The sequence below is a fragment of the Ursus americanus genome, chromosome 13, assembly GCF_024610735.1.
Source record: "Ursus americanus isolate L20-20 chromosome 13, mUrsAme1.1.p, whole genome shotgun sequence".
Lineage (NCBI taxonomy): Eukaryota > Metazoa > Chordata > Mammalia > Carnivora > Ursidae > Ursus > Ursus americanus.
This window is the reverse complement of record NC_142139.1, coordinates 3,679,383-3,703,501: the sequence shown is the minus strand read 5'-3', so window position 1 is coordinate 3,703,501 and position 24,119 is coordinate 3,679,383. Positions and strand designations below refer to the sequence as shown.

The following is a 24,119-nucleotide window of genomic DNA, read 5'->3' as shown; positions in this document are numbered from 1 at the left end:
CCCTCAGCTGGGAGCTTAGCTGCTGAACACCTGCTGATCGTGAGCTTGCTAGCATGGTGGCCTCGAGGTATGCAATAGTGGGCTTCCCTCAAGTGGAGGGTTAAAGCGACACGCACAGTAGCTTTATCTGACCCTGCCTTAGAAGTCACACATGGTCATTTTCACTACATCCTTTTGGTGATAGGTGAATCCTGAGGGCACCCTACATTCAAGGGAAAGGAATTAGACTATACGTCTTGATGTGACAGTGGTGATGTCACACTGTCAAAGAGGTTGCAGTGTGGGAAATCCTGTTGCAGCCATCTTTGGAAAATACCATCTGCTATACTATTTAATACACGTTTTTTGTTTTTATTTTATTTTATTTTTTATTTTTATTTTATTTTATTTTTTTTTAAAGATTTTATTTATTTATTCGACAGAGATAGAGACAGCCAGCGAGAGAGGGAACACAAGCAGGGGAGTGGGAGAGGAAGAAGCAGGCTCATAGTGGAAGAGCCTGATGTGGGGCTCGATCCCAGAACGCCAGGATCATGCCCTGAGCCGAAGGCAGACGCTTAACCGCTGTGCCACCCAGGCGCCCCTGTTTTTTGTTTTTAAAGGTTTATTTGAGAGAGAGCACGAGTGGGAGGGACAGAGAGAGAGGGAGAGAGAATCTCAAGCAGACTCCACACTGAGTGTGGAACCTGATGGGGGCTTGATCTCAGGACCATGAGATCATGACCTGAGTGGAAACCACGAGTCGGACACACGAGCTACTGTGCCACCCAGGCTCCCCAATATATAAGTTTTTAATATATAAAGCAATTAATACTATCGATCCTCCTAACATAGCATCCACTTTTTTTTTTTTTTGGTTAGCCTTCTATACTATCATGACTTCTTTCAAAGAAATCAGTACCTGAGACTTCCGTCCTTATCTCTTGCCTCATCACCTCCTTAGTTGTGAATTCTGTACTTAATACTCATCAAGGTGGCAAGTATTAGTGCATATATACATGCTTTCCTTTTCCTTCTTGTTGTTTAGTGAGTAAACATCGTTGGTAGAGGAAGGTGAGTTGAAGTAAGGATATTCTTCAATTAATTATATTATAAATTGGACGCCCTGATACTTTATCATGGGAGTCTATGGGATGTATTGATCCTGGGATATAAAGATAAGTTTATATTTAGTTTTACTTACTTTGTCCTTTTTCTTACCTCACCAGAAATAATTTGGACATATCACTCTGTTTTTACTTTGGCTTGTAGCTTTGGAATAGTGGTAATGAGAACAAAGTGATCATCTACCCTCTGAAACTGAGGAATTTCTAGGATACCTTTGGGCACAGACAGGAGTTATTTAAAACATAAATACTTGAGTAGACAACGCTGTAGTCTTGGGTCAAAATGGCGAACAAGCCTGCTGTTGCAGCATCAAGCCGGTGGCTGGAGGGTATTCAGAAGTGGTATCACAGGGCCGCAGGGCTCATAAACGAGTTAATGCGAGATGATACAGTATATGGGAAGGATGATGTGAAAGGGGCCGTGAGGCTTCCTGAGAACCTGTATAACATACGGTGTTTCACACTGAGAGAGCGCAGGATCTGACCAGGAGGCAGCAGATCCTGCCTAATGAGCAGTGGACAGAATATGAGGAGAGTAAATTCTTCCTTGAACCCTACCTGAAAGAAGTTATTTGGGGAAAAAAAGGGAGAAGAATGGGCAAAGAAGTAATCACGGAGTTGAAATCTGTTGTTACAGTTGCCCTCAAGTATTTTTAAGAAGTTGGATAAAACCTGAAATAGGCAGTTGAGAACTATTTGCACTATTGTAATTAAAAAAAAATCTCAAAATATAAATGTTCATTTTATTTGAACTACAGATGTTTTTCTAGCTAAGATGTAAATCTTGTAGAGAAATGTGAAAGTGTTACTGAGAGATGGCTATGAATAATGAATGTAATGAAGGCTGTGCCTTAAATTCTTTATTACCAAGTGGTTACCCTCCTAATGCTGCAGCTGGACTGTGCTCGCACTCTTCACCTTTAGGCTTATCTGGAGCAGGAAAGACCACAGTGAGCATGGCTTTAGAGGAGTACTTGGTGTGCCACGGTATCCCATGCTACACTTTGGATGGCGACAACATTCGTCAAGGTCTCAATAAAAATCTTGGCTTCAGTCCTGAAGACAGAGAGGAGAACGTTCGACGCATCGCAGAAGTTGCTAAGCTGTTTGCGGATGCTGGCTTAGTGTGCATCACCAGTTTTATATCCCCGTATACTCAGGTACGTGGCCTTTGTACTGTTGCTGTTCTCATGTCGTGGATGGAGAATATGCCATCAGGCAGAACAAGTTGTTCAAACACTGACATGGGCTTTGAAGCTAAATTTACATTAAAATAATTAACCTGTAGCATTTCTGTGCTGTGACTTTCTGAGTAAATTCAGTTTTGAGAGAAAACTTGCTGTGACACCCCCTCCCCCCCAGTATAACCAAACTTGTTGACCCCAAGCCAGGGGCCAGATTATTTCAAGCTTGAATTTTCAATTCAGTAAACATACAGTAAATCCTCACCATGCGTCAGACATTAGGGAAAGTCTTCAGTTTCTTCACATACGCCTGACTACGGCTTCTTTGCTCCCAGGTCTTCCATCTCCTCTTTCATTACACTCTTCCTCTTATTTTAGCACCAATTCACTTTTTTTTGTATTTCTCTTCAAAAACTGTGCCGTTTTTCATGGTGAGATTTTTGTTCCTCTGCTTGGAAGGCACTGTTCTTCCAATGGTCCTTCTCTTCTCCACATCATTCGACTCCTGTCTGTGCTTTGAGACTCGGGTTAGGTGTCTCCCCCTCCTGAATACTTCCTTTGTCCTTTGGGCTTTGTGGGGTACCTGTCCTTGGTGCCTGTACTATTGTGCTGTAACGTTTTATTATAAATACCAGGTCACAGTGGTTGGTGGTGCTAATAGCAGCAGTAATAGTAGTAGTAGTAATAAAAAGCATAGCAGCTAACCTTTATTGAACACCAACTGTGTACTGTGAATGAACTCATTTAGTGCTTATCACCCAATGAAGAAGGCAGAGGTGGGGCGCTTGGGTGGCTCAGTTGGTTAAGTGTCTGACTCTCGGTTTTGTCTGAGGTCGTGGTCTCAGGGTCCCGAGATTGAGTCCCACATCAGGCCCTGCACTCAGCGTGAAGTCTGCTGAGATTCTCTTTTACTCTCCCTCCCTCTCTCTCCCTCCCCCGTTCACTCTCTCTTTCAAATAAGTAAATAAAATCGTTAAAAAAAAAAGGCAGCAGTGAGGAGACAGGTGTAAATTACCCAGGGTCACATACTGTACATGGTAGAGCGAGGATTTGTACCCAGACAGTGTCACTGGAATCCACGCTCTCACCCACCATGCCTTGTTACCTCTAAACCCCACTGGCTGCTCGAAGGCTGAAAGCACATCTTACTTATCTGTATAATCTTGATGCCAAGTCCAGCTCCTGGAACACAGTAGGTATTTAGTGTTCTTAAATGGCAGCATGACTAAGATGTGAAAGAATAGGTGAATTACTACGTGGTTAAAGGCAGGAGCTTTGGGGCCAGAAGCACTGGGTTGGAATTTAGCTCTGCCAGTTGCTGTTATGACCTTGGCCAGTTGACTTGACCTTTATAAGCTCAGGTAATGCCTACCTCATAGGGTTGCTCTGAGAAGTAGGTAAATCGTGCATCCAAAGCTCTTAGTACAGTGCCTGGTGTGTATTAAGTATTCAGTAAGTATAACAAATAATAGCATAGTTCTGGTACTATATTGGGAATTTGATGGTTACTTAGACTTTTTAAAAAACAACACCAAAATATGAGCTGTTAGAGTTAATAGTCAAATATCAGAGGGAGTGTTAATTATAAAGATTCACTTAATTGAACCATGGCAGGAGTCCTAAAAGGTCCTGTGAGGACTCCTTTTCATTTTCCTGAAACATTGGCAACAATGTCAATATTTCAGTTTAAAGTATACTAGATAACGAAGTGTATAAGAGAATGATAGTTGTTTTTCTTTCTTTCTTCCTTTCTTTCTTTCTTTCTTTCTTTCTTTCTTTCTTTCTTTCTTTCTTTTTCTTTCTTTCTTTCTTTCTTTCTTTTTCTTAAAGATTTTATTCATTTATTTGACAGAGAGAGAGAGACAGCCAGCGAGAGAGGGAACACAAGTAGGGGGCGTGGAAGAGGAATAAGCAGGCTTCTAGCAGAGCAGGGAGCCTGATCCCAGGACCCTGGGATCAAGCCCTGAGCCAAAGGCAGATGCCAGGTGCCCCTGCGTTCTTGAATCCTTGAAAATGAACAGTTTTCATAGTAATATAATAACTGATGTTCTTGCACTTTCTGGGAATTTGTGCAACTCTTGGAAGAGGAAAGAGTGACATGGGCTTTGGAGAGCTGTCAGCTGGGTCTCCAAAAGTATATGTTGATCTGCTTTTTGGCCCCCTTGTTTCCATAGTATGGAGCAAAATGTATTGTTCTCATCTCCGAAAGCACTAAGAATGAGGTTTGGACTATGCTGAGGATGTGTCAGAATCTGTGATATTCGCATCAAACCGTGTAATCTAGGATACGTGTTTTATTCCATGTCACCATTGAACTTGGGCCTCTTGGTTCTAAAGATAAACCTGGTGGTTCCTAGCTAAACCTGGTGGGAACATAGAGATGTGGACGGTTACAGTATGGTGCAGGCAGGCGATGAGGTAAAGGTCTATGAGAGGGGCTGTGGAGGAATCACAGAGGAGGTGCTGCTTGAAATGAGTCCTGAGGAATCAGAGCACACCAGCGGGACGGGAGGGGAGTGCCATTTCGATAGAGGAGACAGTACAGTGTGTGCAGCAGCATGGAGATGTGAGGGAGTTTGGTCTTTTGGGGGAACCATAGGTGGTTTGTTATGACTGCGTGCAGGTTGAAGGTGAGGGGAGATGAAGCTACAGAGATTCAGAGGTCCGACAGTGAACCTTCACTGCTCAGAACTTTGCCCCAGGGGGACTGAGCGTGTTGAGATTGTACTAAGGAATGCCATCTCTGGGTTTGGATTTTATTTATTTATTTATTTTTTTAAAGGAGATTTTTTTTTTTTTAAAGATTTTATTTATTTATTTATGTATTTGACAGAGATAGAGACAGCCAGTGAGAGAGGGAACACAAGCAGGGGGAGTGGGAGAGGAAGAAGCAGGCTCATAGCAGAGGAGCCTGATGTGGGGCTCGATCCCACAACGCCGGGATCACGCCCTGAGCCGAAAGCAGACGCTTAACTGCTGTGCCACCCAGGCGCCCCATGGGTTTGGATTTTAATAAGGTTCCCTTTGAAGCCTGGAACAGGAGTGCCCTGGAGATAGGAGACTAGTGAGGAGGCTTTTGTAGTGAATTCAAGCAGCAGCAATGGAAATGGAAAAGATGGGGTGTATTTGAAGGTTCTTGAGCCCAGAACATCAGAAGGACGTGGTGCCTGGTTGATGGCTAAATTTGGGGTGAACATGAGGGATGGTGCTTTCTGAATAGAAGATGGAATGAATGTGGTAGAAAATACAGCATGGGAAGGGAGGAGATGACTATTTCATTCTAGGTGGGTTAGGTTTGAAATCCTAGTGGTGTATCTAAGTGGGTCATTGGAAAATTGGTTCTGGAGTTCGGGAAAGCGGTGTGGAATTGAGATAGATTTAGGAATCATTAACTTTGTTGATTGAAACCCAGGTGAAGTTGAGTATATACAAGCGTTGTATAGAATGAGAAGAGAGCCATGGATGGAACCTTGGAAACACCTCCATTTAAAAGGACAGTTGGAATCAATAAGTCACAACTTAATCATTCTGCTACATGCTGTGGTTGTAAAGCTAATGAAAAGATACCAATATATGAGAATAAGATATATAGTGGGTACTCTGAGAAACCAGAGGGAGCAAGGGCCCTTTGTCAGCCCGGGCACGCAGGGTGAGCTTCCTGGAGGAATTCGCCATGGAGCCGCGCTGTAAGGAGCACATTGCTTTAGGCAGAAGAGAGGAATGAAGAGTTTCTGGCAAGGGGGATGGCTAAGGCATAAGGCCCAAACAGCCTGGTAGAGCGGGCAGGTATTAATTATTAATAGAACATCAAGTGCAAGACTGAGAATGGTGGGGCCAGGTATAGAAGGCCTGATGTCTCCCACTAAGAAGTTTGGGTTTTACCCTGACACTGGTGGGGAATCTCTGAAAAGTTGGTGACATGGTTGAATTTTCATCTTCTGTCATCCAGGGGACAGTGTTAGAATATAGCTTTGAGTAGATCAAAGCTAGAAGCCAGCAGACTTTTACAAGGGTCGTAGCGATTGACCAGATGAGGAGTGCAGTTGAACTAGGGAGTAGGGAAGAAATGCTGAACTTGGGCTTCTTGGTTCTGAAGATAAACCTGATTGTTCCTAGCTAGTCTGGTGGGAACATAGAGATGTGAACAGTTACAGTGTGGTGCAGGCATTCGATGAGGTAAAGGTCTATGAGAAATAATATTTAGAGGCAAAATCTGAAGGACTTTGTCACAGAATGCACAGGGGTGGGAGTGTGGGGCAAAGGGAAGGAACCAGAACAACTCTTGGGATTCTGGGTGAGTAGTGGTGTCATCCTTGAGTTGGATCTAGGCGGTATTCCAGCTTGGGGGAAAAAGAGAATGGACTCAATTATGGACATGCTAAGTTTGAGGTGGCTGTGAGATCTCCAGGTAGGTACATTTAGGAAGAAGTTGGAAATGTGTTTAATTTCAGGAGAGAGGGCAGGGCTCAGGCTTAAGTGTTGGTGTATGTGTTCTAGTCGACATCGTGAAGGCTACTGAGAAAAGAGCTCCAGAACTTAAGGTGAGCAGTGGGCTCCTGATGGACTGTGGGCAACAGCAGTGTTGACGGGATGGGAAAGTAGGAAGAGCCCTGGGGAGCCTGCATCAGGAATGATCAGGGCTAACATTGTGGGCATACTCGGGTTAGTAGTGTGACATGCAGCAGAAAGTCCTGTCATTTCAAGGCTGAAGAGTACCCATGATTAAGGGATTTTGTGCAATTTGTTAGTTCATTTGTTTTTCATGGATGAGTGACTTGTACTTGTTTGTTGCCCGGGAAAAAGCTGGAGGAGAGGGCAGAGGCTGAAGATTTCGGATGGAGTGGGGATAATGGGTTGAGCAAGATCCTCTGGGGGGCCGGGGCTGTGGAATCTGAAGGCAGGAGTGGCAGGACCGAGTGAGGCAAAGGTAGCTGGGCAGATAGACACACTTACATGGCGGTGAGGAGATGGAGAGCATTTGTGCCTGGAGATTGTCTTTCTGAAATAGGAAAGATGAGAGTGTGACAGTGGAAGTAGGCGCGGTTTGTCGGGGGCCGTAAGAACTAAATGCTAAAAGGAGCCAGGTGGGGATAGAGTGGTGGGAGTTACAGGGGCTGGCTTTGGAAACATGGGCACTGCCTGTGCACGGAGTATGAGGGTGGGAAGATGAGTGGATCTCGAGGGGCTGCTTCGTTTTAGCTAAGGCCAGAAAGAAGAGGTTGGCTTAGAAAGGGAGCTGTACCAGAGGACAGAGCAGAGGAGAAGGGTGATTACCGGAGAGTTAGGGGTTTAGGGGCAGGGCAGAAAAGTCAAGTCTTGGGAATGCTCCGATGAGCAGCGGCCACAGGAGCTTGTGTTTGGCAAGTGGATAAACCATTCAGCGTTCTGAATGAACTTCTTGGCAAATGAAGTTGGTTTCAAGCCAGCTCAGGCTGAGGTTGAATGTGTTATGAGAGGGAGGCCCAATGACATCCGCGTTCGGGCTGGGCTTTGGCTTTGGTTCCTCATAAAATTTGGGGAAGTTTTTTTATGGGACATCTATTGTTTTCCTTCCTGGAACTCCCCAATATCTTGGATTTTTAGAATAGTATGCCCTTTGAAATTGTTACAAAAAATGGGTATATTAACCTAATAATTCCCTGGATTTAGTTTTTTTCAATTTATAGATATATAAGTATATATATATATATGTACACATATATGTATATATATAAGTATATAGATATATAAGTATATGTATATACACATACATGTATGTGTATATATACATATATATTTATATATATATATATTAAGATTTTATTTATTTACTTAGAGCACAGCAAAGGAGAGCGGCAGAGACAGAGTGAGAAGCAGACTCCCCGTTGAGCAAGGAGCCCGACTTGGGGCTCCATCCCAGGACCCAGGACCATGACCCGAGCGCAAGGCAGATGCTTAACCGACGGAGCCAACCAGGCCCCTCAGTTTATATTTTAAAATATAAATTGTTTTGTCTAGTATTTATTTTCCACTGACTCAGCTGTATATCTTTTTTCTAAGGATCGCAACAATGCAAGGCAAATTCATGAGGGTGCAAGTTTACCTTTTTTTGAAGTGTTTGTTGATGCCCCTCTGCATGTTTGTGAACAGAGGGATGTCAAAGGACTCTACAAAAAAGCTCGGGCTGGAGAAATCAAAGGTAAGTACTGTTTTTATCCCAGTTTCTCTTTGTTTGCCTTTTTTTTTTTAAGATTTTATTTTTTAAGTAATCTCTGTACCCAGCGTGGGGCTTGAACTCAGTCCCGAAACCAAGAGTGGTGTGCTCTGCTGACTGAGAGCACCTTTGCTTGCGTATTTTAGCCTACCATATCTGAGACTGGTCATCTTTACAGAGAGATTGGGAGTATTCAAACAACTTGGAGCTCCTGGAGAAGAAAAATGGGTCCTACTACACCCTTGTGTGTCTGAGGCCTACCGGCGCTACCCGGCACGTGTATACTCAGTGGGTATTGTGGATCAGAGCGGAATCCTCAGAAGACAGTTTTAGAGGGTTGGGACCTCAGGGATTGCTGGAAATCTACTTGATACAGTTAGGTACCTAGCATTAGACTGGGTATCAGTTTCTAGCTGCTGCCCCTCTGCTTTCTGTTCCAGTGAAAATGAAGGAAATTCCATAGCTAATGGGAAAAATGCCTGAAATACAAACATCTTGAGAGCAAAGACAGTGTCTTGTTCTTATTTATATCGTGGTGCTTGGAATGGTCCCTTATTTATTCTGTGTATAATTGTTGAACTTGGTTGAATTAATATATTGCTGATTCCATCAAAATAGAGGTACCTTGCTTTTTAGGTTTTATGGTTTGCTGCTAGAGCTTCAGCTGTGGTGATCATTTGGACATGAGAGACATTAAGAACCTGTCTGCTGTGGCCTTTGATACCAATCATATTTATCTTCTAGACATCCCTGGACATTAGTTCTGTTCTCTTGTTAAAAGAGGACATGCCAGCATTAAAAAAAAAAATCTAGGATCAGTTACTCAGTCAGCACTGTGTAGGGATCAGTAATTCATGCAGGGAACTTTGATGCCTTCCCAATAGGAAGTCTGATAGCCTGGGACGATCACAGGAGCCACCTGGGGGGCTCTGCAAATTCGAGATTTTTGTCACTCTGCTTCTGGCCCTGCATAGGAAAATGTGGGACAGGAAGGACAATACTTGTTATTCTGGTCTCTTCTGTATTTGGACCTGGGGGCACATTAGCAGTTGGGGCAAGTTCCACCTGCCTGGTGAAATCTGGTTCCTTAGGCCAGGCTGACATCCAGTTGTGCCTCCACGGGGACTCCGTTTCACCCATTAAGTCTGCACTTTCTTGACTCAGCAGGTTGCCTGACCTGAATAATTTACGACATTGGGAGGGCAACCAGGTTAGCTCTTTTTATCATCTGTATCCCCCTGTTTACTTCAATTTTGTGTAATAGAGATTTGGCGAAGAGAAGCAAAGTGGTGTGTCTGGGATCCCGACGTCTAAATATTATTTTCACTGTAGTTGGTTTTGTTGTTTTGCAAGGATGGATTGGTGAGGGAGGTAGATTTGTGTCTCTGGCTCTGGAGTAAGGTACTGTGAACAGGGGTGACGTCTTGAATGTTTTTCTATCATTGGAGTTAGCACAGTGTGAGGCCCAGAGCCTAGTACCTGACACACACATAGTACATGCTTGTTAGATGGATTGGAAGAGGGAGTGGAAATTGGATGGTCAACACACATGGATCAATGCTTCGTTTCTGAGGTATCTATCTAGTGCTGGGATGCACAGATGAATAAGGCCGCATGCAAAATACCTTGAGTCATTTACAATTTGTATTCTCCATTTGGGAGTGTGTTTGTATTAGCTTAGTTTTCTGTGTGTTACTTGTTTATTTTCTTGAGTGTTTTTAAATTCCTCTGACTTCGGGCGCCTGGGTACCTCAGTTGGTTAAGCATCTGAATCTTGGTTTTGGCCCAGGTCACGATCTCAGGGTCCTGGGATTGAGCCCCACGGCGGGCTCCATGCTCAGTGGAGTTGGCTAGGGGATTCTTTCCCTCTGCCTCTGCCTTTACCCCTGCTTGTGTGCGTGCATGCACTAATTCTCTCTCAGATCTTAAAAAAAAAAAGTCCTCCGAGTAGACGTTGATAAGATGTTCCTTAGGTTCATGTATATATGTGTGCCTGTGTACAAACATTACGTTTGCCGTGGTGGTAGAGTTTCTGACTGTAGAGTTGTTTGTTTTAAAAAATGGTTTACTCACGGTCAGAATAGTGCTTGAAAGTTCCCTGTCAGTGCTGTTTCGGAGCTGTGGTGGTACACGTTTGAGGACAGAAGAGATTGCATACGTTCAGCGGACCTCAGGGTTTTATAGGCCTTTATGTGACATTTACTAAACTGTAAGTGTATCCCCATCAGCCATTCTAATGTTACATTATTTTCATGATTACTACTCTAGTAGTTATTATCTACTTAAATATAAATGTTGTTCTTAAGTGTACATTTATTATAATCACTTACAGGATAAATTAGCTAGGAAGGGAATTCCTGGACTTTTAAAATGCTAAGCCAGGTCTTCTAGCACAGTGGTTTTCAAGCTTTCCTGCATGTTAGCATTACCTGGGGGAACTTTTAAAAATCCAATGCCAAAGCTGTACCAGTGAAATCAGAATCTCATGGGGGTGGGGCCTCGCGATTCCACTGTGTGCATTTGAGAATTAGAGCTTAAGAACTAGTATTTCTAGGGGCCCCTGGGTGACTCAGTAGGTTAAGTGTCCAACTCTTGATTTTGGCTCAGGTCATGATCTCAGGGTTGTGCGATCAAGCCTTGCACTGGGCTCCGCACTGGACGTGGAGACTGCTTCTCTCTCTCTCCCCACCTCAGCCCCTTCCCCCCAGACACACACTGTCTCTAAAAACAAACAAAACAAAACAAAAACAAACAAAACTAATGTTTTGACTAGAATTATTTCCCCCCAGCTATTTTACATGTGACTCTGTTAGGAATATTGGTAATGCAGACATCTCCTTGGATTCAGGACTTTATATGATACTTAGAAATATGAAATAGAAAAAAATAAGTGGGCTGTAGACTTGTAGTATATATTTAAGAACTCTGGTGGTGACTGTTCCTCATAATAAGTTATGTTTAATCAGTGTTTAAATTAGTGTTTACCATTCTACCCCAAGGTTGATCTAAGCACTCCAAGACAGACAGGCCTTAAGTGACTTATGTATGAGATGATACCAAGGGTGTGAGATAGGAACAGCATATGTTTAGCTCAGCTAGCCCAGTCTTAGAAACATCATGTATTCTTTCTGTTCCTGGCAATTCCTTGGTAACACATATTTAAAGGGAAAATCTAAATGGGGGTTAATATCTAAACTAATTATGTTTGGTTGTGGAGTGTATTTTGTGATATAACAGGATTACTGCCCTTATTCATGTTTTGCTAAAGCTAGTAGTAGTTAATTTGTCTTGCTGAACACTTAATCCTGGTGGCAGAAGAAGCCTGCAGGGCTGCAATTTGGCTATAAATAATTCCTGTGAATATAATGGACAGGTAGACTTTGGTGTTAGTTTTCGCATCAAGAGGAAGAAAACCTTGTTGAGTTTGGCTCATGCCAGGGGTTAAGTACTGCATCCTGTATTCCCCTGGGGAAATGGAGATACTCTGGATCCCTTGGTATTCATTCCTATTTCCTTTAGGCATTTACAAAAAAAAGAAAGGGTGACAGATGAAGAAGAGTCATCATTTGGAAGGTCCATATTTGCGAGTTTTTCTACCCACTAAAGTTTTTTAACCCCCACATCAGTACTCACTTGGCAGTCACTTGTGGACACATGCAGAGTGGCACAAGTTTTAGCCACCCCAAGTATGTGTTCCCAGCAGAGGTTGAACAGAGTGACAGCTGGCCTTCATGTTTCGGCTTTCATACCACAAAGAAGGGTCAAAAAATTTTGTGGTGACTGAGGCTTACAGGAACCTAACCCCATGTTTCCCTGGGGAGCCCGTGATTCAGGATCCACTAGTTCAGTGTTTGTGCAATGTTACTGAACTGCGAATGAGACTCGACTGTACGTGTTTAAAGGAGAAACGAGTAGTTTAATCAGAAATCTTCCCCCAAGAACGAAGTTTCAGTATGTCCCCCTGTAACTCAGAAGGGGCGTCATCAGTACGAACTTCGACGTAGCAGAGACTTGCACTGAAGAAGTGAGCCCGTTTTAACTTGCACCCCCCGTCATCTGATACCTTTTGTAGGTTTCACTGGAATCGATTCTGAGTATGAGAAGCCAGAGGCTCCTGAGCTGGTGCTGAAGACAGACTCCTGTGATGTCAACGACTGTGTGCAGCAGGTGGTGGAGCTCCTGCAGGAACGGGTAGGAGAAGGTCAAAGAGGGAGTCCTCAGGATGAGTGTGTTTGTCTTGTACTCCCACCTGCCCAAAGGACAGGTGGTGGTGGTCCGCATACCGTTGGTGTTGCAGAGTCAGTACGGTGCCGACCGTTTTCAGAGTGTGTATGTCCCTGTGTTAGGTGGTGTGGGGGCACCAGTGTATACAACACAGGAAATATCCTCGTCAGCGTCAGCCACAGGCGGCTCGAGAGCCAGATGCTCTTTTATTTATTCTGCTGGTAATTTTACCACACACATACCTAATACACACAGCCGTGATCGTTCAGCTTTACAGTTTGACATTATTGTATTTTTTTAAGTTGAGGTACATAATGTAGCTAATGTTTCCGAGACTTTTAGGTAGTGCCCGGGTTTTCCTTGTGCAACACGATGATAAGGGTGGTGGTTTTAGGAGGGGAAAGGTTCCAGGACATAAAGATCTTTCTGTGGTTCCTGAGCATATGGCAGCATAAAGAGGCTGGCTGGTTTCCCGAGCACTCAGGCCCTCCAGGAGGTCCATGGTTCTCTCAGACGGTAGTCCAGTGTCAGTTTTTAGAAATTCTTTTTCTGTTTTTCCTGCTTCTATCTTCACACTTCCCCAGTCCCAGTGGAGGGTCACACGGTTTACCTAGTTGGGGAGGATCTGGCCTTCGTGTGGGTATCAGTAGTACTTCCTTCCCTGGTCAGGATGTCCTTACCTTCGCCGCCTAGTGCTGTGCAGGGACCCTGTCATAGTGGCACACAGACAGTGATATGTCATTGCACCCCATTCTGTCCTGTGGCCGATGGCATCTGCACCCCCTCTTGATTTTTAAAATCGATTACCATAAACCTCTTTCATCTAGTATCTCTTACTGGATAGATTAGACATACAACTTAAAAAAATGACCTATGTCTGAATATATTAAAAATGTTTAGCCTTAGAATTTTTTTTCATATTGTTAAATATCTGCCAGATAATTAACCTGGGACTCACCTTCCTTGTGTATCTCCCTTATCTAAACATTGTAGCCGAATAACTGAAGTGATGCGTAATGGCACTGCTCTGACGTGTTTCTCTGGACGTACTGCCGTAGTGACTGTTGAGTTTCCTGTTAAGCAGCTTCTGGACTCTGGAGCTTCTTGAGACTTGCTGCGGTGTCCCTGGCTTCCCTCTCTTCATTATCCGTTCTTTCACCGTCAGTAATCACATGTCTGCTGTCATTCGTCACAGTCCTAGGCACTGGCAGTACAAAGATTAACCAGCCATGTCTCTGTCCTTAAGGGCTTCACATTGTAGGTGATGGAAATGGGAATAAGAGCATACAGCTGCTAGGTGTGTTAGAAGCACGGTTTCAGCATGTGCATAGCACTTTGGGATGCACGGAGGAGTGAGCTTAGAAAGGTTTTATATCAGATCTTTCTCATCTGTTTGCTCATTTTATTTATTTTTTTTTAGATTTTATTTATTTATTTGAGAGAGAGAGAGAGCGCATGAGTGTGAGTGCGGAGAGGCACAGAGGGAAAGGGATGGGCAGGAAAGGGACAGGCAGATTCTGAGCACAGAGCCCGATGCAGGGCCCGGTCTCATGACCCTGGATCATGACACGAGCTGAAATCAGGAGTTGGATGCCCAACCGACTGAGCCATGCAGGCGCCCCTGCTAATTTTTAAAAGACATTTTCGCTGGGCATAGTATTCTGGGTTGACAGGTGTTTTTTTTTTTTTTTTTTCCTTTTAATACTTTAAAGATGGTGCTCTGTGGTCCTCTGGTTTGCAATGCTTCTGATGAGAAGTCTGATGTAGTTCTTTTCTTGGTTCCTCTCCTTGTAATGTTTCTTTTTATTTCTGCCTCAATTCAAGATTTTCTCTTAATTCCTTAGTTTTTAGTGATTTTAGTATGTGGTATCTAGGTCTTTCAGTGTTTTTAGTTTTTTCTTTCAGTTTAGGGTTCTTTGGCTTTCTTGTTCTTTTATTAGTTTTTGAAAACTTTTGGCCATTATCTCTTCAAATATTTCCTTTGCCCTATTCTTTCTCCTCCTGGGATTCTAGTTAGACATATGTTAGACAATGCAGTACTATCCCATGCTTTTGGATGCTCTGTTCTTTCACTCCTTTTTTTCCTGAAAGATTTATTTGTTCACCCTAGGGAGAGAGAGAGAGAGAGAGAGAGAGAGAGAGAGATGGGGGGAGGGAGGGGGGTGGGGACAGAAGGAGAGGGAAAGAGAAACCCAAGTGGACTCTGTGCTGAGCGTGGAGTCTGATGTGGGGTTGGATCTTGTGACCCTGAGATCAGACCTGAGCCAAAACGAAGGGTTGGATGCTCAACCACCTGCTCCACCCAGGCACCCTTCTTTCACTCTTTTTATGTTAATTATTTAGTTTTAATGATTTCTACTCATTTTCAAGTTGAGTCATTGATCATTGTTTGGCTCTTTTTTTTTTTTTTAATATAGTGTACATCTCTGGATTGAAATTCTCTATTCACACGTGTTGTCCACTTTTGCACTAGATCCTTTAATTGTAACAGTAATTTATAGAGTCCTACCTGACAGTTCCATTCCACTGGGTCATTTCTGGATCATGCTATATCTCTTATTGCTGGCTTTTCTTGTTCTTTTTGGTGTATTGTAATTTTTGATTGAATGCTAGACGTTGTGTGCGGAGGCATATAGAGACTGAGGTAGGTAGTATCTATCCTGTGGGCATTTATATTCTTTTTCTGTCACTGTTGGTGCAGTGTGTTGAGTTAATTTAGCCGGTAGCTCAGCTGGATTTGGGTTTCCTTATTCTGTAGTTACTCTTAATGCACCATCAGCTTCAAATTCCTCCAGCGGTAGGCTGCCCTACCTAATGCCTAGTGTGGCATCTGGCCTTCTAGAGGGTTTTTCTTAGTGTTTCTGCTCCACTCTGAGCTTTCAACATTCCCAGGACGCCTCCACCTCAGGAGGAGTCTCTGTATATGTCACTCCTTTCTCAGTGGAAAGAGAGTCATACTGTTGCTCAGGACTTGGTGCTAGGCTCATGACGGGGAGGTGGGGGGAGCAGTGGTGGTTCTCGATTGTGCTGATCCAGCCCCACTTTTAGGCAGGACCTGTGCTCTGGGGTCTTAGAGTGGGTCTTTGTCAGTGTCCTTTCCTCTCCCTGCATGGTAGCCAGCCTCTGCTTTGAACCTGGGAGGTCTTAGTCACATGCTTCAGCAGATTTCTGGTTTGTATCAGTTCAGGATATCCTGGGCCCAGAGAGTTTCCTCCACGTCCATTCAGCAGACCATTTTTACTTCTACTCCTCTTCCAGAAACAGTGGACCCTGGGAGGGTTTCCTGCCCTTCACCATCAGCTGAAGGCCTTTGTGTTGTATGAGACAGTGATCCAGGGAGTGGGCAGAGTTTTGTGTCTGTGTGCCACCGAGGGAAGCTCTCTGGTTGCAAGACCTGCTCCTGATCTGAGCACGCTCGTAGACCTGCTTGTGAATGAGTGTAGAAGTCCTGGTGTTTCAGATTTCCAGGTGTGCGAACCTGTCACACTTGTCCTCACTCAGCCTTGAAGAGCGCTAAAAACATTTAGCTGTTTTTTCTTCTCTGCTTTTATTGCAGCCATCTCTTCCTCCCCCTGTGCTCCTAAAGGGCATGTTCATGGGTCTTGTCTTTCCTTGTTGGGACTTGTCACTCTGGAAGCGATTCTTGGTACTGCGTTAGGACCTCAGCTTTGTGATGGGCTCAGGAATGTTTATGATTTCATAGATTAGGGGGCCTTTCCTCTTGTTAGGTAATGTTCTGTTTTGGAATCTCTGTTTAATTTTCAGCAGACTGCCAATTCTCGCTCTGCTTTTACTCTTCTGGGGTTGTCTGTGTTTCTAGTATTTTTTCTTTCTAGTTGGGTTGTAATTTTGTTTGCATTTTTTGGGCTTTGAGCCTTTTTTTTTTTTAAAGTGGAGATTTGTCTTATCAATGTTAGGAAGTTATACGGAGTTTTATTTTCTGTTAGTTTGGGTATCTAGTTTTCATATCCAATTAGTGATTTTTTAAGTGTTTATAGAACCTCGGGAAAATACACATCGATAATGTTGTATATCGTGTAGGGGGCTCAGGAATCTCTGAAGCCATTTTAGGGACTACAGATAATTCCAGGTGCTCAGACCCTTATGTGGGTTATTGAATATAACATGCGGTGGGTGCTGCAGGGGTCTCCCTCCTTTACATCTTCCCTTTCATTCCTAACCACTTCTTTGGGGCCCGATATAGAATAGTATCCTTTGGGTTTGACACTTCACCTACATAGAGGCTTTTTTTTTTTTTTTTGTAGTGAGCAGATGATTTTGTTGTTTTGTTTTTAGAAAACCGTATTTTGAGAAAATTTTGCAACTCTTCTGTAAGTCTAAAAATAGTACAGAGAGTTACTGTATATCCTTCACCAGGCTTCCTCTTACTGTAGTATCTTCCATGACCGTAGAACATTTCTCAGAACTAAGAAGTGAACCCCAGTAAGATACTGTAAACTAAAGCACACATTCATGTGACTTTCACAAGTTTTTCTACCAAAGTGCTGTCCTGTACTAGGATTTGACCCAGGGTCCCACACTGTATTTAGTCAGAAATTGGGTTTTAACCATGATTCTGTGAAATGAAAATACAGACTTCACAAAGCATCTGTCATGCCTGGGATTTTGCAATTTCCCCGACCCCCAGTGCTTCAAACTTGAGGGCAAACTGTTCCTGTATGATTTTAGGCTCATACTCCCTGATATTCCCTTAACTGGTTATCCCACTTCCAGTTCGATATGCCTTTTATTCCATCCTGTATTGTTCAAAGAATCCTCTTTCTCAAGTGTACTCTAGTTGTTTTGTTTTGTTTTTTTACTCGAAAGAATTTACTGATTTTCCCATGGTTTATAGAATTAAGGTGATTTGTGTTCAAGGTGCTCCATAGTTTCACTCCAGGCTGCATGTTTTCATATTATCGTCCTTAATTTATTCTGCCACTTGATTGATTGATTGATTGATTGATACTGTTGCTTGCCTTAGTCTCTGTGACTTTAATTAAAGTCTTGTTTCTAATGTTCGCCCCTAATTAATGATTATACTAATTGCTTTTTTATATGAATGTTACTCTATATTATGCCTGCTAGACAGTCTGATAATTGGACAGTTTCCTTCAAGGTTTGAAAAAGAGGGATAGATTAAAAAAAAAGTAACATTTACTGAGCACTTACTATAAGGATCATATATGTGGGGCTTTGTGTCTTTTAAAATATTTGTTTTGATAGAATCTGAGGGCAAGTGGCTTTCTCCTAGTTTAGCTTCTTCTTTTTTATTTTTTTTTAAAGATTTTATTTATTTATTTGACAGAGATAGAGACAGCCAGCGAGAGAGGGAACACAAGCAGGGGGAGTGGGAGAGGAAGAAGCAGGCTCCTAGTGGAGAAGCCTGATGTGGGGCTCGATCCCGGGACTCTGGGGTCATACCCTGAGCTGAAGGCAGACGCTTAACTGCTGTGCCACCCAGGTGCCCCCCCCCCCCCCAGTTTAGCTTCTAACCACTTCTCACTCTAATCACTGTGACAGCTTCCAGGTGGTCTTTGTGCTGAGTACTTTATATATGTTTTCTAATTTTATTCACAGAGTAAACCTCTGAAGTATTTCAGAGATATTAAGTAACTTGCTCATGGACATCTTGGATTCTATACCTAGGATTGCAGGTGTATGATTTCCTAGGATTCATTTCCATATGCCTCTGGCTTTTACTTTCTTTTCTTTTTTTTTTTTTTTTTAAAGATTTTATTCATTTATTTGACAGAGACACAGCCAGCGAGAGAGGGAACACAAGCAGGGGGAGTGGGAGAGGAAGAAGCAGGTGGGACTCGATCCCAGGACTCTGGGATCATACCCTGAGCTGAAGGCAGACGCTTAACGACTGTGCTACCCAGGCGTCCCTCTGGCTTTTACTTTCAACAGTGTTCTCATTATACCTAAAATGCAGTGTAATTAAATCTACAACCAGAAAGGTGTTCCTGGTTACATTAGTTTAAGATGGAGAAATTTTCTTTTGAAAAATTATTTATTTTTATTGTGAAGCTTGATGGTGACAGAAGAAATGCAGATGGCTCCTTAATGCAATTGCCTTTTTTTTTTTTTTGAGAGAGAGAGAAGGGGCAGAGGGAGAGGGAGAGAGAGAATTTCAAGCAGACTCCATGCTCAGAGTGAGGCCTGACATGGGGCTTGATCTCAAGACCCTGAGATCATGACCTGAGCCGAAATCAAGAGTCAGATGCTTACCCAACTGAGCCACCCAGGTGCCCCTTTTCTTTTCTTTCTTTTTCCCTCCCACCTTCCCTCCCTTCTTTCCTTTTTTTTTAGAGAGAGGAGGGGCAGAATGTAATTGCTTTCTTTTGGTACCATCCTCCTTTGGGGAAAAGGTAGGACCTCACTTCCCATTGAAAGTATGTATTTCTGTGTTTTACTTGGTTACTTCCATTAGCTAATTTAACAAATACTTCGTGCCTTACATGCTAGGTACTGTTGTAAAACACTGGGGATGTGGCAGTGAATTAAACAGTAAAAATTCCTGCCTCATGGACTTTAATTTTTGGTCCTCATCACCATTATTTATAGTTGTAGACTAGAGTGACAGTATAAATTCATTCAGTTTTTTCTTTTATAGCATGATACAGAATTTTAGAACACAGTTGAAGGAAGACGTACATACACACACATACATGACTGTTTTTGTTCTGGCATTTATTCTCCTTTGATTGTTTTCCTCACAGAGTAATCTCACGTGAGCGCTAGGCACGTAGGTAAGCTGGTGGACAGACCCGACATTCAGCTCGGAGTTGACGGTTAGTTGGTGATACAAGGAGTCTTTGCCTGCCGTACCCTGATCGCAAGGGAACTTAGTGCAGTGTGCACCTTCCAAAGCACCCTGTCCTCGGTGACGCGGGATGGCGCATACCGCGCAACCTCATTGTCATCACAGAGGCATTTGTGAGATTTCGCAGAGGTGGGTTATGGGAGCTCACAGAGTCGAGCTAATCTCACAAAGCCAGATGGGGAGGTGAAGGGGCTGACGATGTCGAGTGCCGGGGTGAAAGTGAGGGGTGAGGATATGAAGATTAGAGGTCCTGCACTAACCAGCATTACGTGTGGGACTATGATTGAGTACGCTAGAGGGCAGCGTCACAGGCAGAGCTGGAAAGCAGCAAGAACTCCCCACGGAGCCAAGGCCTTTACATTCAGTAACATTCATACATTTCATGTGTTAAAACTCGGAGACGTAGTTATAATTATCCTCCGTTTACTGGTGGAGGCGATTCAGAGGGTAAAGTGGTCTGTCCCAGGACAGCGCTGTGGGGGGTAGAGTGGGATTTGAGCGCAGAGTGATGGGTGCTGCAGCCCACTCTCTTCTACACTGCCGTTCCTTATAGTGGGTTCTTTCCATTTCTAGTTGGTTTGGGAACCTCAGTCTTTTCTGTGCCTGTCCTGCGTGTTCCTTGACCATTTTTTTTCCCGAAGTGTAGTTGTGATTGAGAACTTGAGAGTATTGGGTCTTAGAAGGAGTTGATATTTTTCAAACACTTTCAAAGTACTTCAGAGCAGCTCAGGGGTAGCACTGCCTAGATGGGAAGGAGTGTTGACCTGTAAAGAAGTAAACTGCCGGCGCCTGTCTGCCAGGTAGTGTGAAATGCTTGTTCTGTGTAGTGTGAAGCAGGAGGGGATTGCCGGTTACCTGATTTACCTTGCAAAGCTGGGGCGCCTCGTGCCAGAGGGGTTAATGTACTGAGGTCCTGAAACCTACATCTCAGTGGTAAGCGAGTGCCTTGGGTTACTAAGCCATATAAAACAAAATCTTGGGGCGCCTGGCTGGCACAGCGGTTAAGCGTCTGCCTTCGGCTCAGGGCGTGATCCCGGGGTTACAGGATCGAGCCCCACATCGGGCTCCTCCGCTATGAGCCTGCTTCTTCCTCTCCCACTCCCCCTGCTTGTGTTCCCTCTCTCACTGGCTGTCTCTGTCTCCGTCGAATAAATAAAATCTTTAAAAAAAAAATCTTATTTTAAGTACATTTTATTTCCTCTTTGGGCTCCATTTGTTAGACTTCTGAGGGTTTTTTGTTTTTTGTTTTTCCCCTCCAACAGATTGTGTGATTCTCTGACACTAACTGGGTGTTCAACAGTTCGATTCCGTGCTGACACCAGGTGTCCACAGTTAGCTCGGCCACTGCAGGCTAAGGGCTCAGTCTCACCAGAGTGTCCCTACTTCAGATGTCAGCTGTAAATAGGGTGCCCAGAGAGCTGCACACATTCAGGGGTGACCCAGGCCCCTCACACCCTGGTTCAGTAATTTGACGAAAGCACTTTACTTACCATTATCAGTTTATTGTAAAGGCTACAACCCAGGAACAGCCAAGTAGATGAGGCACATAGGACAAGGTATGGGGCGGGTAGAGCCGTGGTGCTTCTTTGCTCTCTGTGGGCACTGTCTCCAACTCAGACGAGCTCTGAACTTTCCTTTAGGGGGTTTTATGGAGGTTCCGTCACAGAGGCATGATTAAGTCTTTGGCCATTGGGGACTGAACTCAGTTTCCAGCTTCTACCGCAGCCTGGAGTTCTGGGGATGGAGTCGAAGGTTCTAGCCTTCTCGTCTAAGTATGGCGTGGTCTCTTGAGGAGCCCCTTAGCCTGGAGTTATCACATTATCACACCAAACACACTCTTAACCACTCAGGAGATTCCAAGAGTTTTAAGAGCTTTGTGCCAGGATCCAGAGACAAAGACTAAATATATATTTCCCATTGTAATATGTGGGAAACTTTTTATTGGAGCAGAGAGGGTAGCTTGGTTTGGGGCTTTCTAGAGAACACAGATGTTTGAGAAGTGCTGTGTCCATGATAGCCAAGGAATTTTTCTATCTGATGCTTGGTATTGCTTTGGAGAGTCTCTCCTGAAATGAATTCTACCAGGTATTTTATCTTTAATGGTCCTGGTTTCACTGTCCAAGAAAAATATGTTCTTAATGTTCTGTGCAGTGGGTATTTTAGGATGATGGGTATTTTGGTTAGTGTAATGTTACGTATCTTCAGTCACTTCTGCATTGTCTTACTTTCCTTTCGACCTGGCCTGTGTAATATAATTGGGATGAGGAAGTGTGTTTGTTTATGTAAGTACGTAATTTCTCAGTGTTTGGTCAGAGCGTGTTCATTTTCTTAACGTGCTTCAGTTGGCATATTTTCGTAATTTTATTCAGAAAATAGAAGTCACTGAAACGTATCGAGGATTTTTCCCGGAGCCCTTGGATGGTCACTAGATGGCCTGCTGGTACTGCATTTTAACTCGGTGCGTTCCGACATATGGGCGTAGCCTTCCTGCTGCTGCTTTTAATCTAAAGTGATATTTTAAATACTGTTTTTAAATCTACTAGGAACTCGAGATTTACTAGTGCTATAAATTATTTAAAGGTTTGTCTTTTTATGAAATGGTGGTTTAGTGCTCTAAATGGGTTTTATACTGCACATAAAAACCTGACTTCGCAGCTCAGTTTTAAAGTGTTGCCAGAATGTCGTTTGGTGTTCATGCTTTGGGTGCATGTAGTTTAGATAATAGAAACTTAATAGTTACATATAATATGAATGAGCTCTAGCCTTCAAATCTGGTGAGCAGATTTGGCTCAAGAAAAAAGTGCAGAAAATACTTAAAGGCAAAACTTAGACCATGGAATCATCGTGTTTATTAACATGTCCACAGTTCTTGAGGAAGATTTGAAAGGGAAGACAAGACCACTACTATTTTCAGGTAGTGAATGTTCTGTCTGCTGGTTTCCAGATAAAAACAGACAATTGCCCTTTTGAACAAAGCTTACAGATAGAGTATATATTAACTCTTAGATTGTGTTCGGTCAGTCAAGCAAAAAAAAAGTTTTGAGTGCCCACGTAACATTTTAGATTAATATTTACACATTCATAATATTTAAATATTTCTAGACCTACGTGATTAATGGTAGCATGTGAGTTGTTTACTGACCCCCAACTCCGGAGCCCCCCTGTATTCCCTTTACCCATAAATGCTGGGTGACTGTGGTGCTCTCAGGATTGGTGGTGAGGGGTTTAGGTATATAAACACTTGCTCCAGGCCTGGCTTGTGGTCTATTTTTGTTTTAAAGGCAATTCTGTGAAATAAAATGTTTTATATGTACAAGTTGAAGAGGAACATATTGTTTTCAAATAGATGACTGTGTTTCTGGAAATCTTAATGAATCCCAAATAAAATGGACCCCTCATGTGGCCGGGACCTCACATTATGTTGTCCAGATATCTTGTCTCTCTTTGAGGTGGTTTTGCTCCTTTTAGATGTTTAATAGTGGTTTTGGGAACTGAAAAGATTTGTCAGTAGAATGTGCTAGAAACTGTCTCCTTTTTGTATTCCTGGTAGAGAGTTCTCTCTACACTTAGAATCTATATAGAACTTGCTTCCTTTGACCAAACGTTTCATGTGTCTCTTGATTCATGCTGTTACGTTTGTGCTAATTCAAAAAACATTCACTTGATGTATTTTTTTTTTTTAGAAGAGAAAAACAGTAGCAACCTCTTGAACTTTAGTCTTAACTTTAGTTAGGCATCAAAAAAATTTTGTATTTAAGTTGTGAGGCTAAAAATCACTTAAAAATATTTCTAGATGTGAATTTTGCAAAGAGAACAATTGTGTGTAATGCTTATAATGAAAAATTATTTTGACTCAAAAATATTCCCCCTTTCTTGAAAGGAAAGTGATTATATTATAGCCTTTATGTTCATGCATATAAAGCAGCACATTAACTAAAAATGTGTTCATCCCAAATGGGTTCATGGCTTATATGAGTGAACAGAATATTAGAAAAATAATTTGGTTGAGCTCATAGTATAGATACTACTCTTTCATGTTGAAACTGGTTCTCTTGGAGACACATAGATTTGCTCACAAATTATTTGTGTATTTGTTTTCTTAACTTAGGATATGGTTGGAAGGAAGAGATGATGTATAGAAACATTTGTTAGTTCTCCTTTGTTTGAATGTCTCTTCAGAGGGAGTAGGTTGACATACCCGGCTGTACCCTCCAGTGTGGTTCTGGAGAGGGGTGATTCCAGGGTAGAGACCTGGAGCACAGCCACGTACCTGCAGCATCACAGTGGGCCGTGGTCACTGCTGCTGTTGGTCAGTATACCGGCTTAGGAAACCAGTTAAAAATGCCCTGTTGCAGCCAGCAAAGATCAAAAGATTAGTCTGTCCAGCGCTCTCCTCTGGCCCTCCAAAACTGGTGACAGTGATCAGTAGTACATGTAGTGGAAGAGGAGAATAGCCAAGCCCTGCAACGTTAAAAAGATCTCCTATCCTTACAATAATGTAGGTCCCAGAAATGGCAGAGAAAACTTTACGTAGAATCGTTCGTGTCCGTGGGATTCTTCTCTTCCCTGGAGTCCCTCTGGCA

At 43.1% G+C, this 24,119-nt stretch overlaps 1 protein-coding gene and 1 pseudogene across 1 annotated transcript in view; both read left to right on the top strand.

The window, feature by feature from the left end:
- PAPSS1 (3'-phosphoadenosine 5'-phosphosulfate synthase 1) overlaps positions 1–24,119 on the top strand; it is a 95,687-nt gene that overhangs the window by 15,207 nt on the left and 56,361 nt on the right. Inside the window, exons 3-5 of the mRNA XM_045799211.2 lie at positions 2,031–2,266; positions 8,330–8,468; positions 12,556–12,674. Of these exons, the coding sequence (XP_045655167.1) occupies positions 2,031–2,266; positions 8,330–8,468; positions 12,556–12,674 (494 nt within the window). The remainder of the gene's footprint in view (positions 1–2,030; positions 2,267–8,329; positions 8,469–12,555; positions 12,675–24,119) is intronic.
- LOC123793381 (cytochrome b-c1 complex subunit 7 pseudogene) lies at positions 1,036–1,772 on the top strand (annotated as a pseudogene).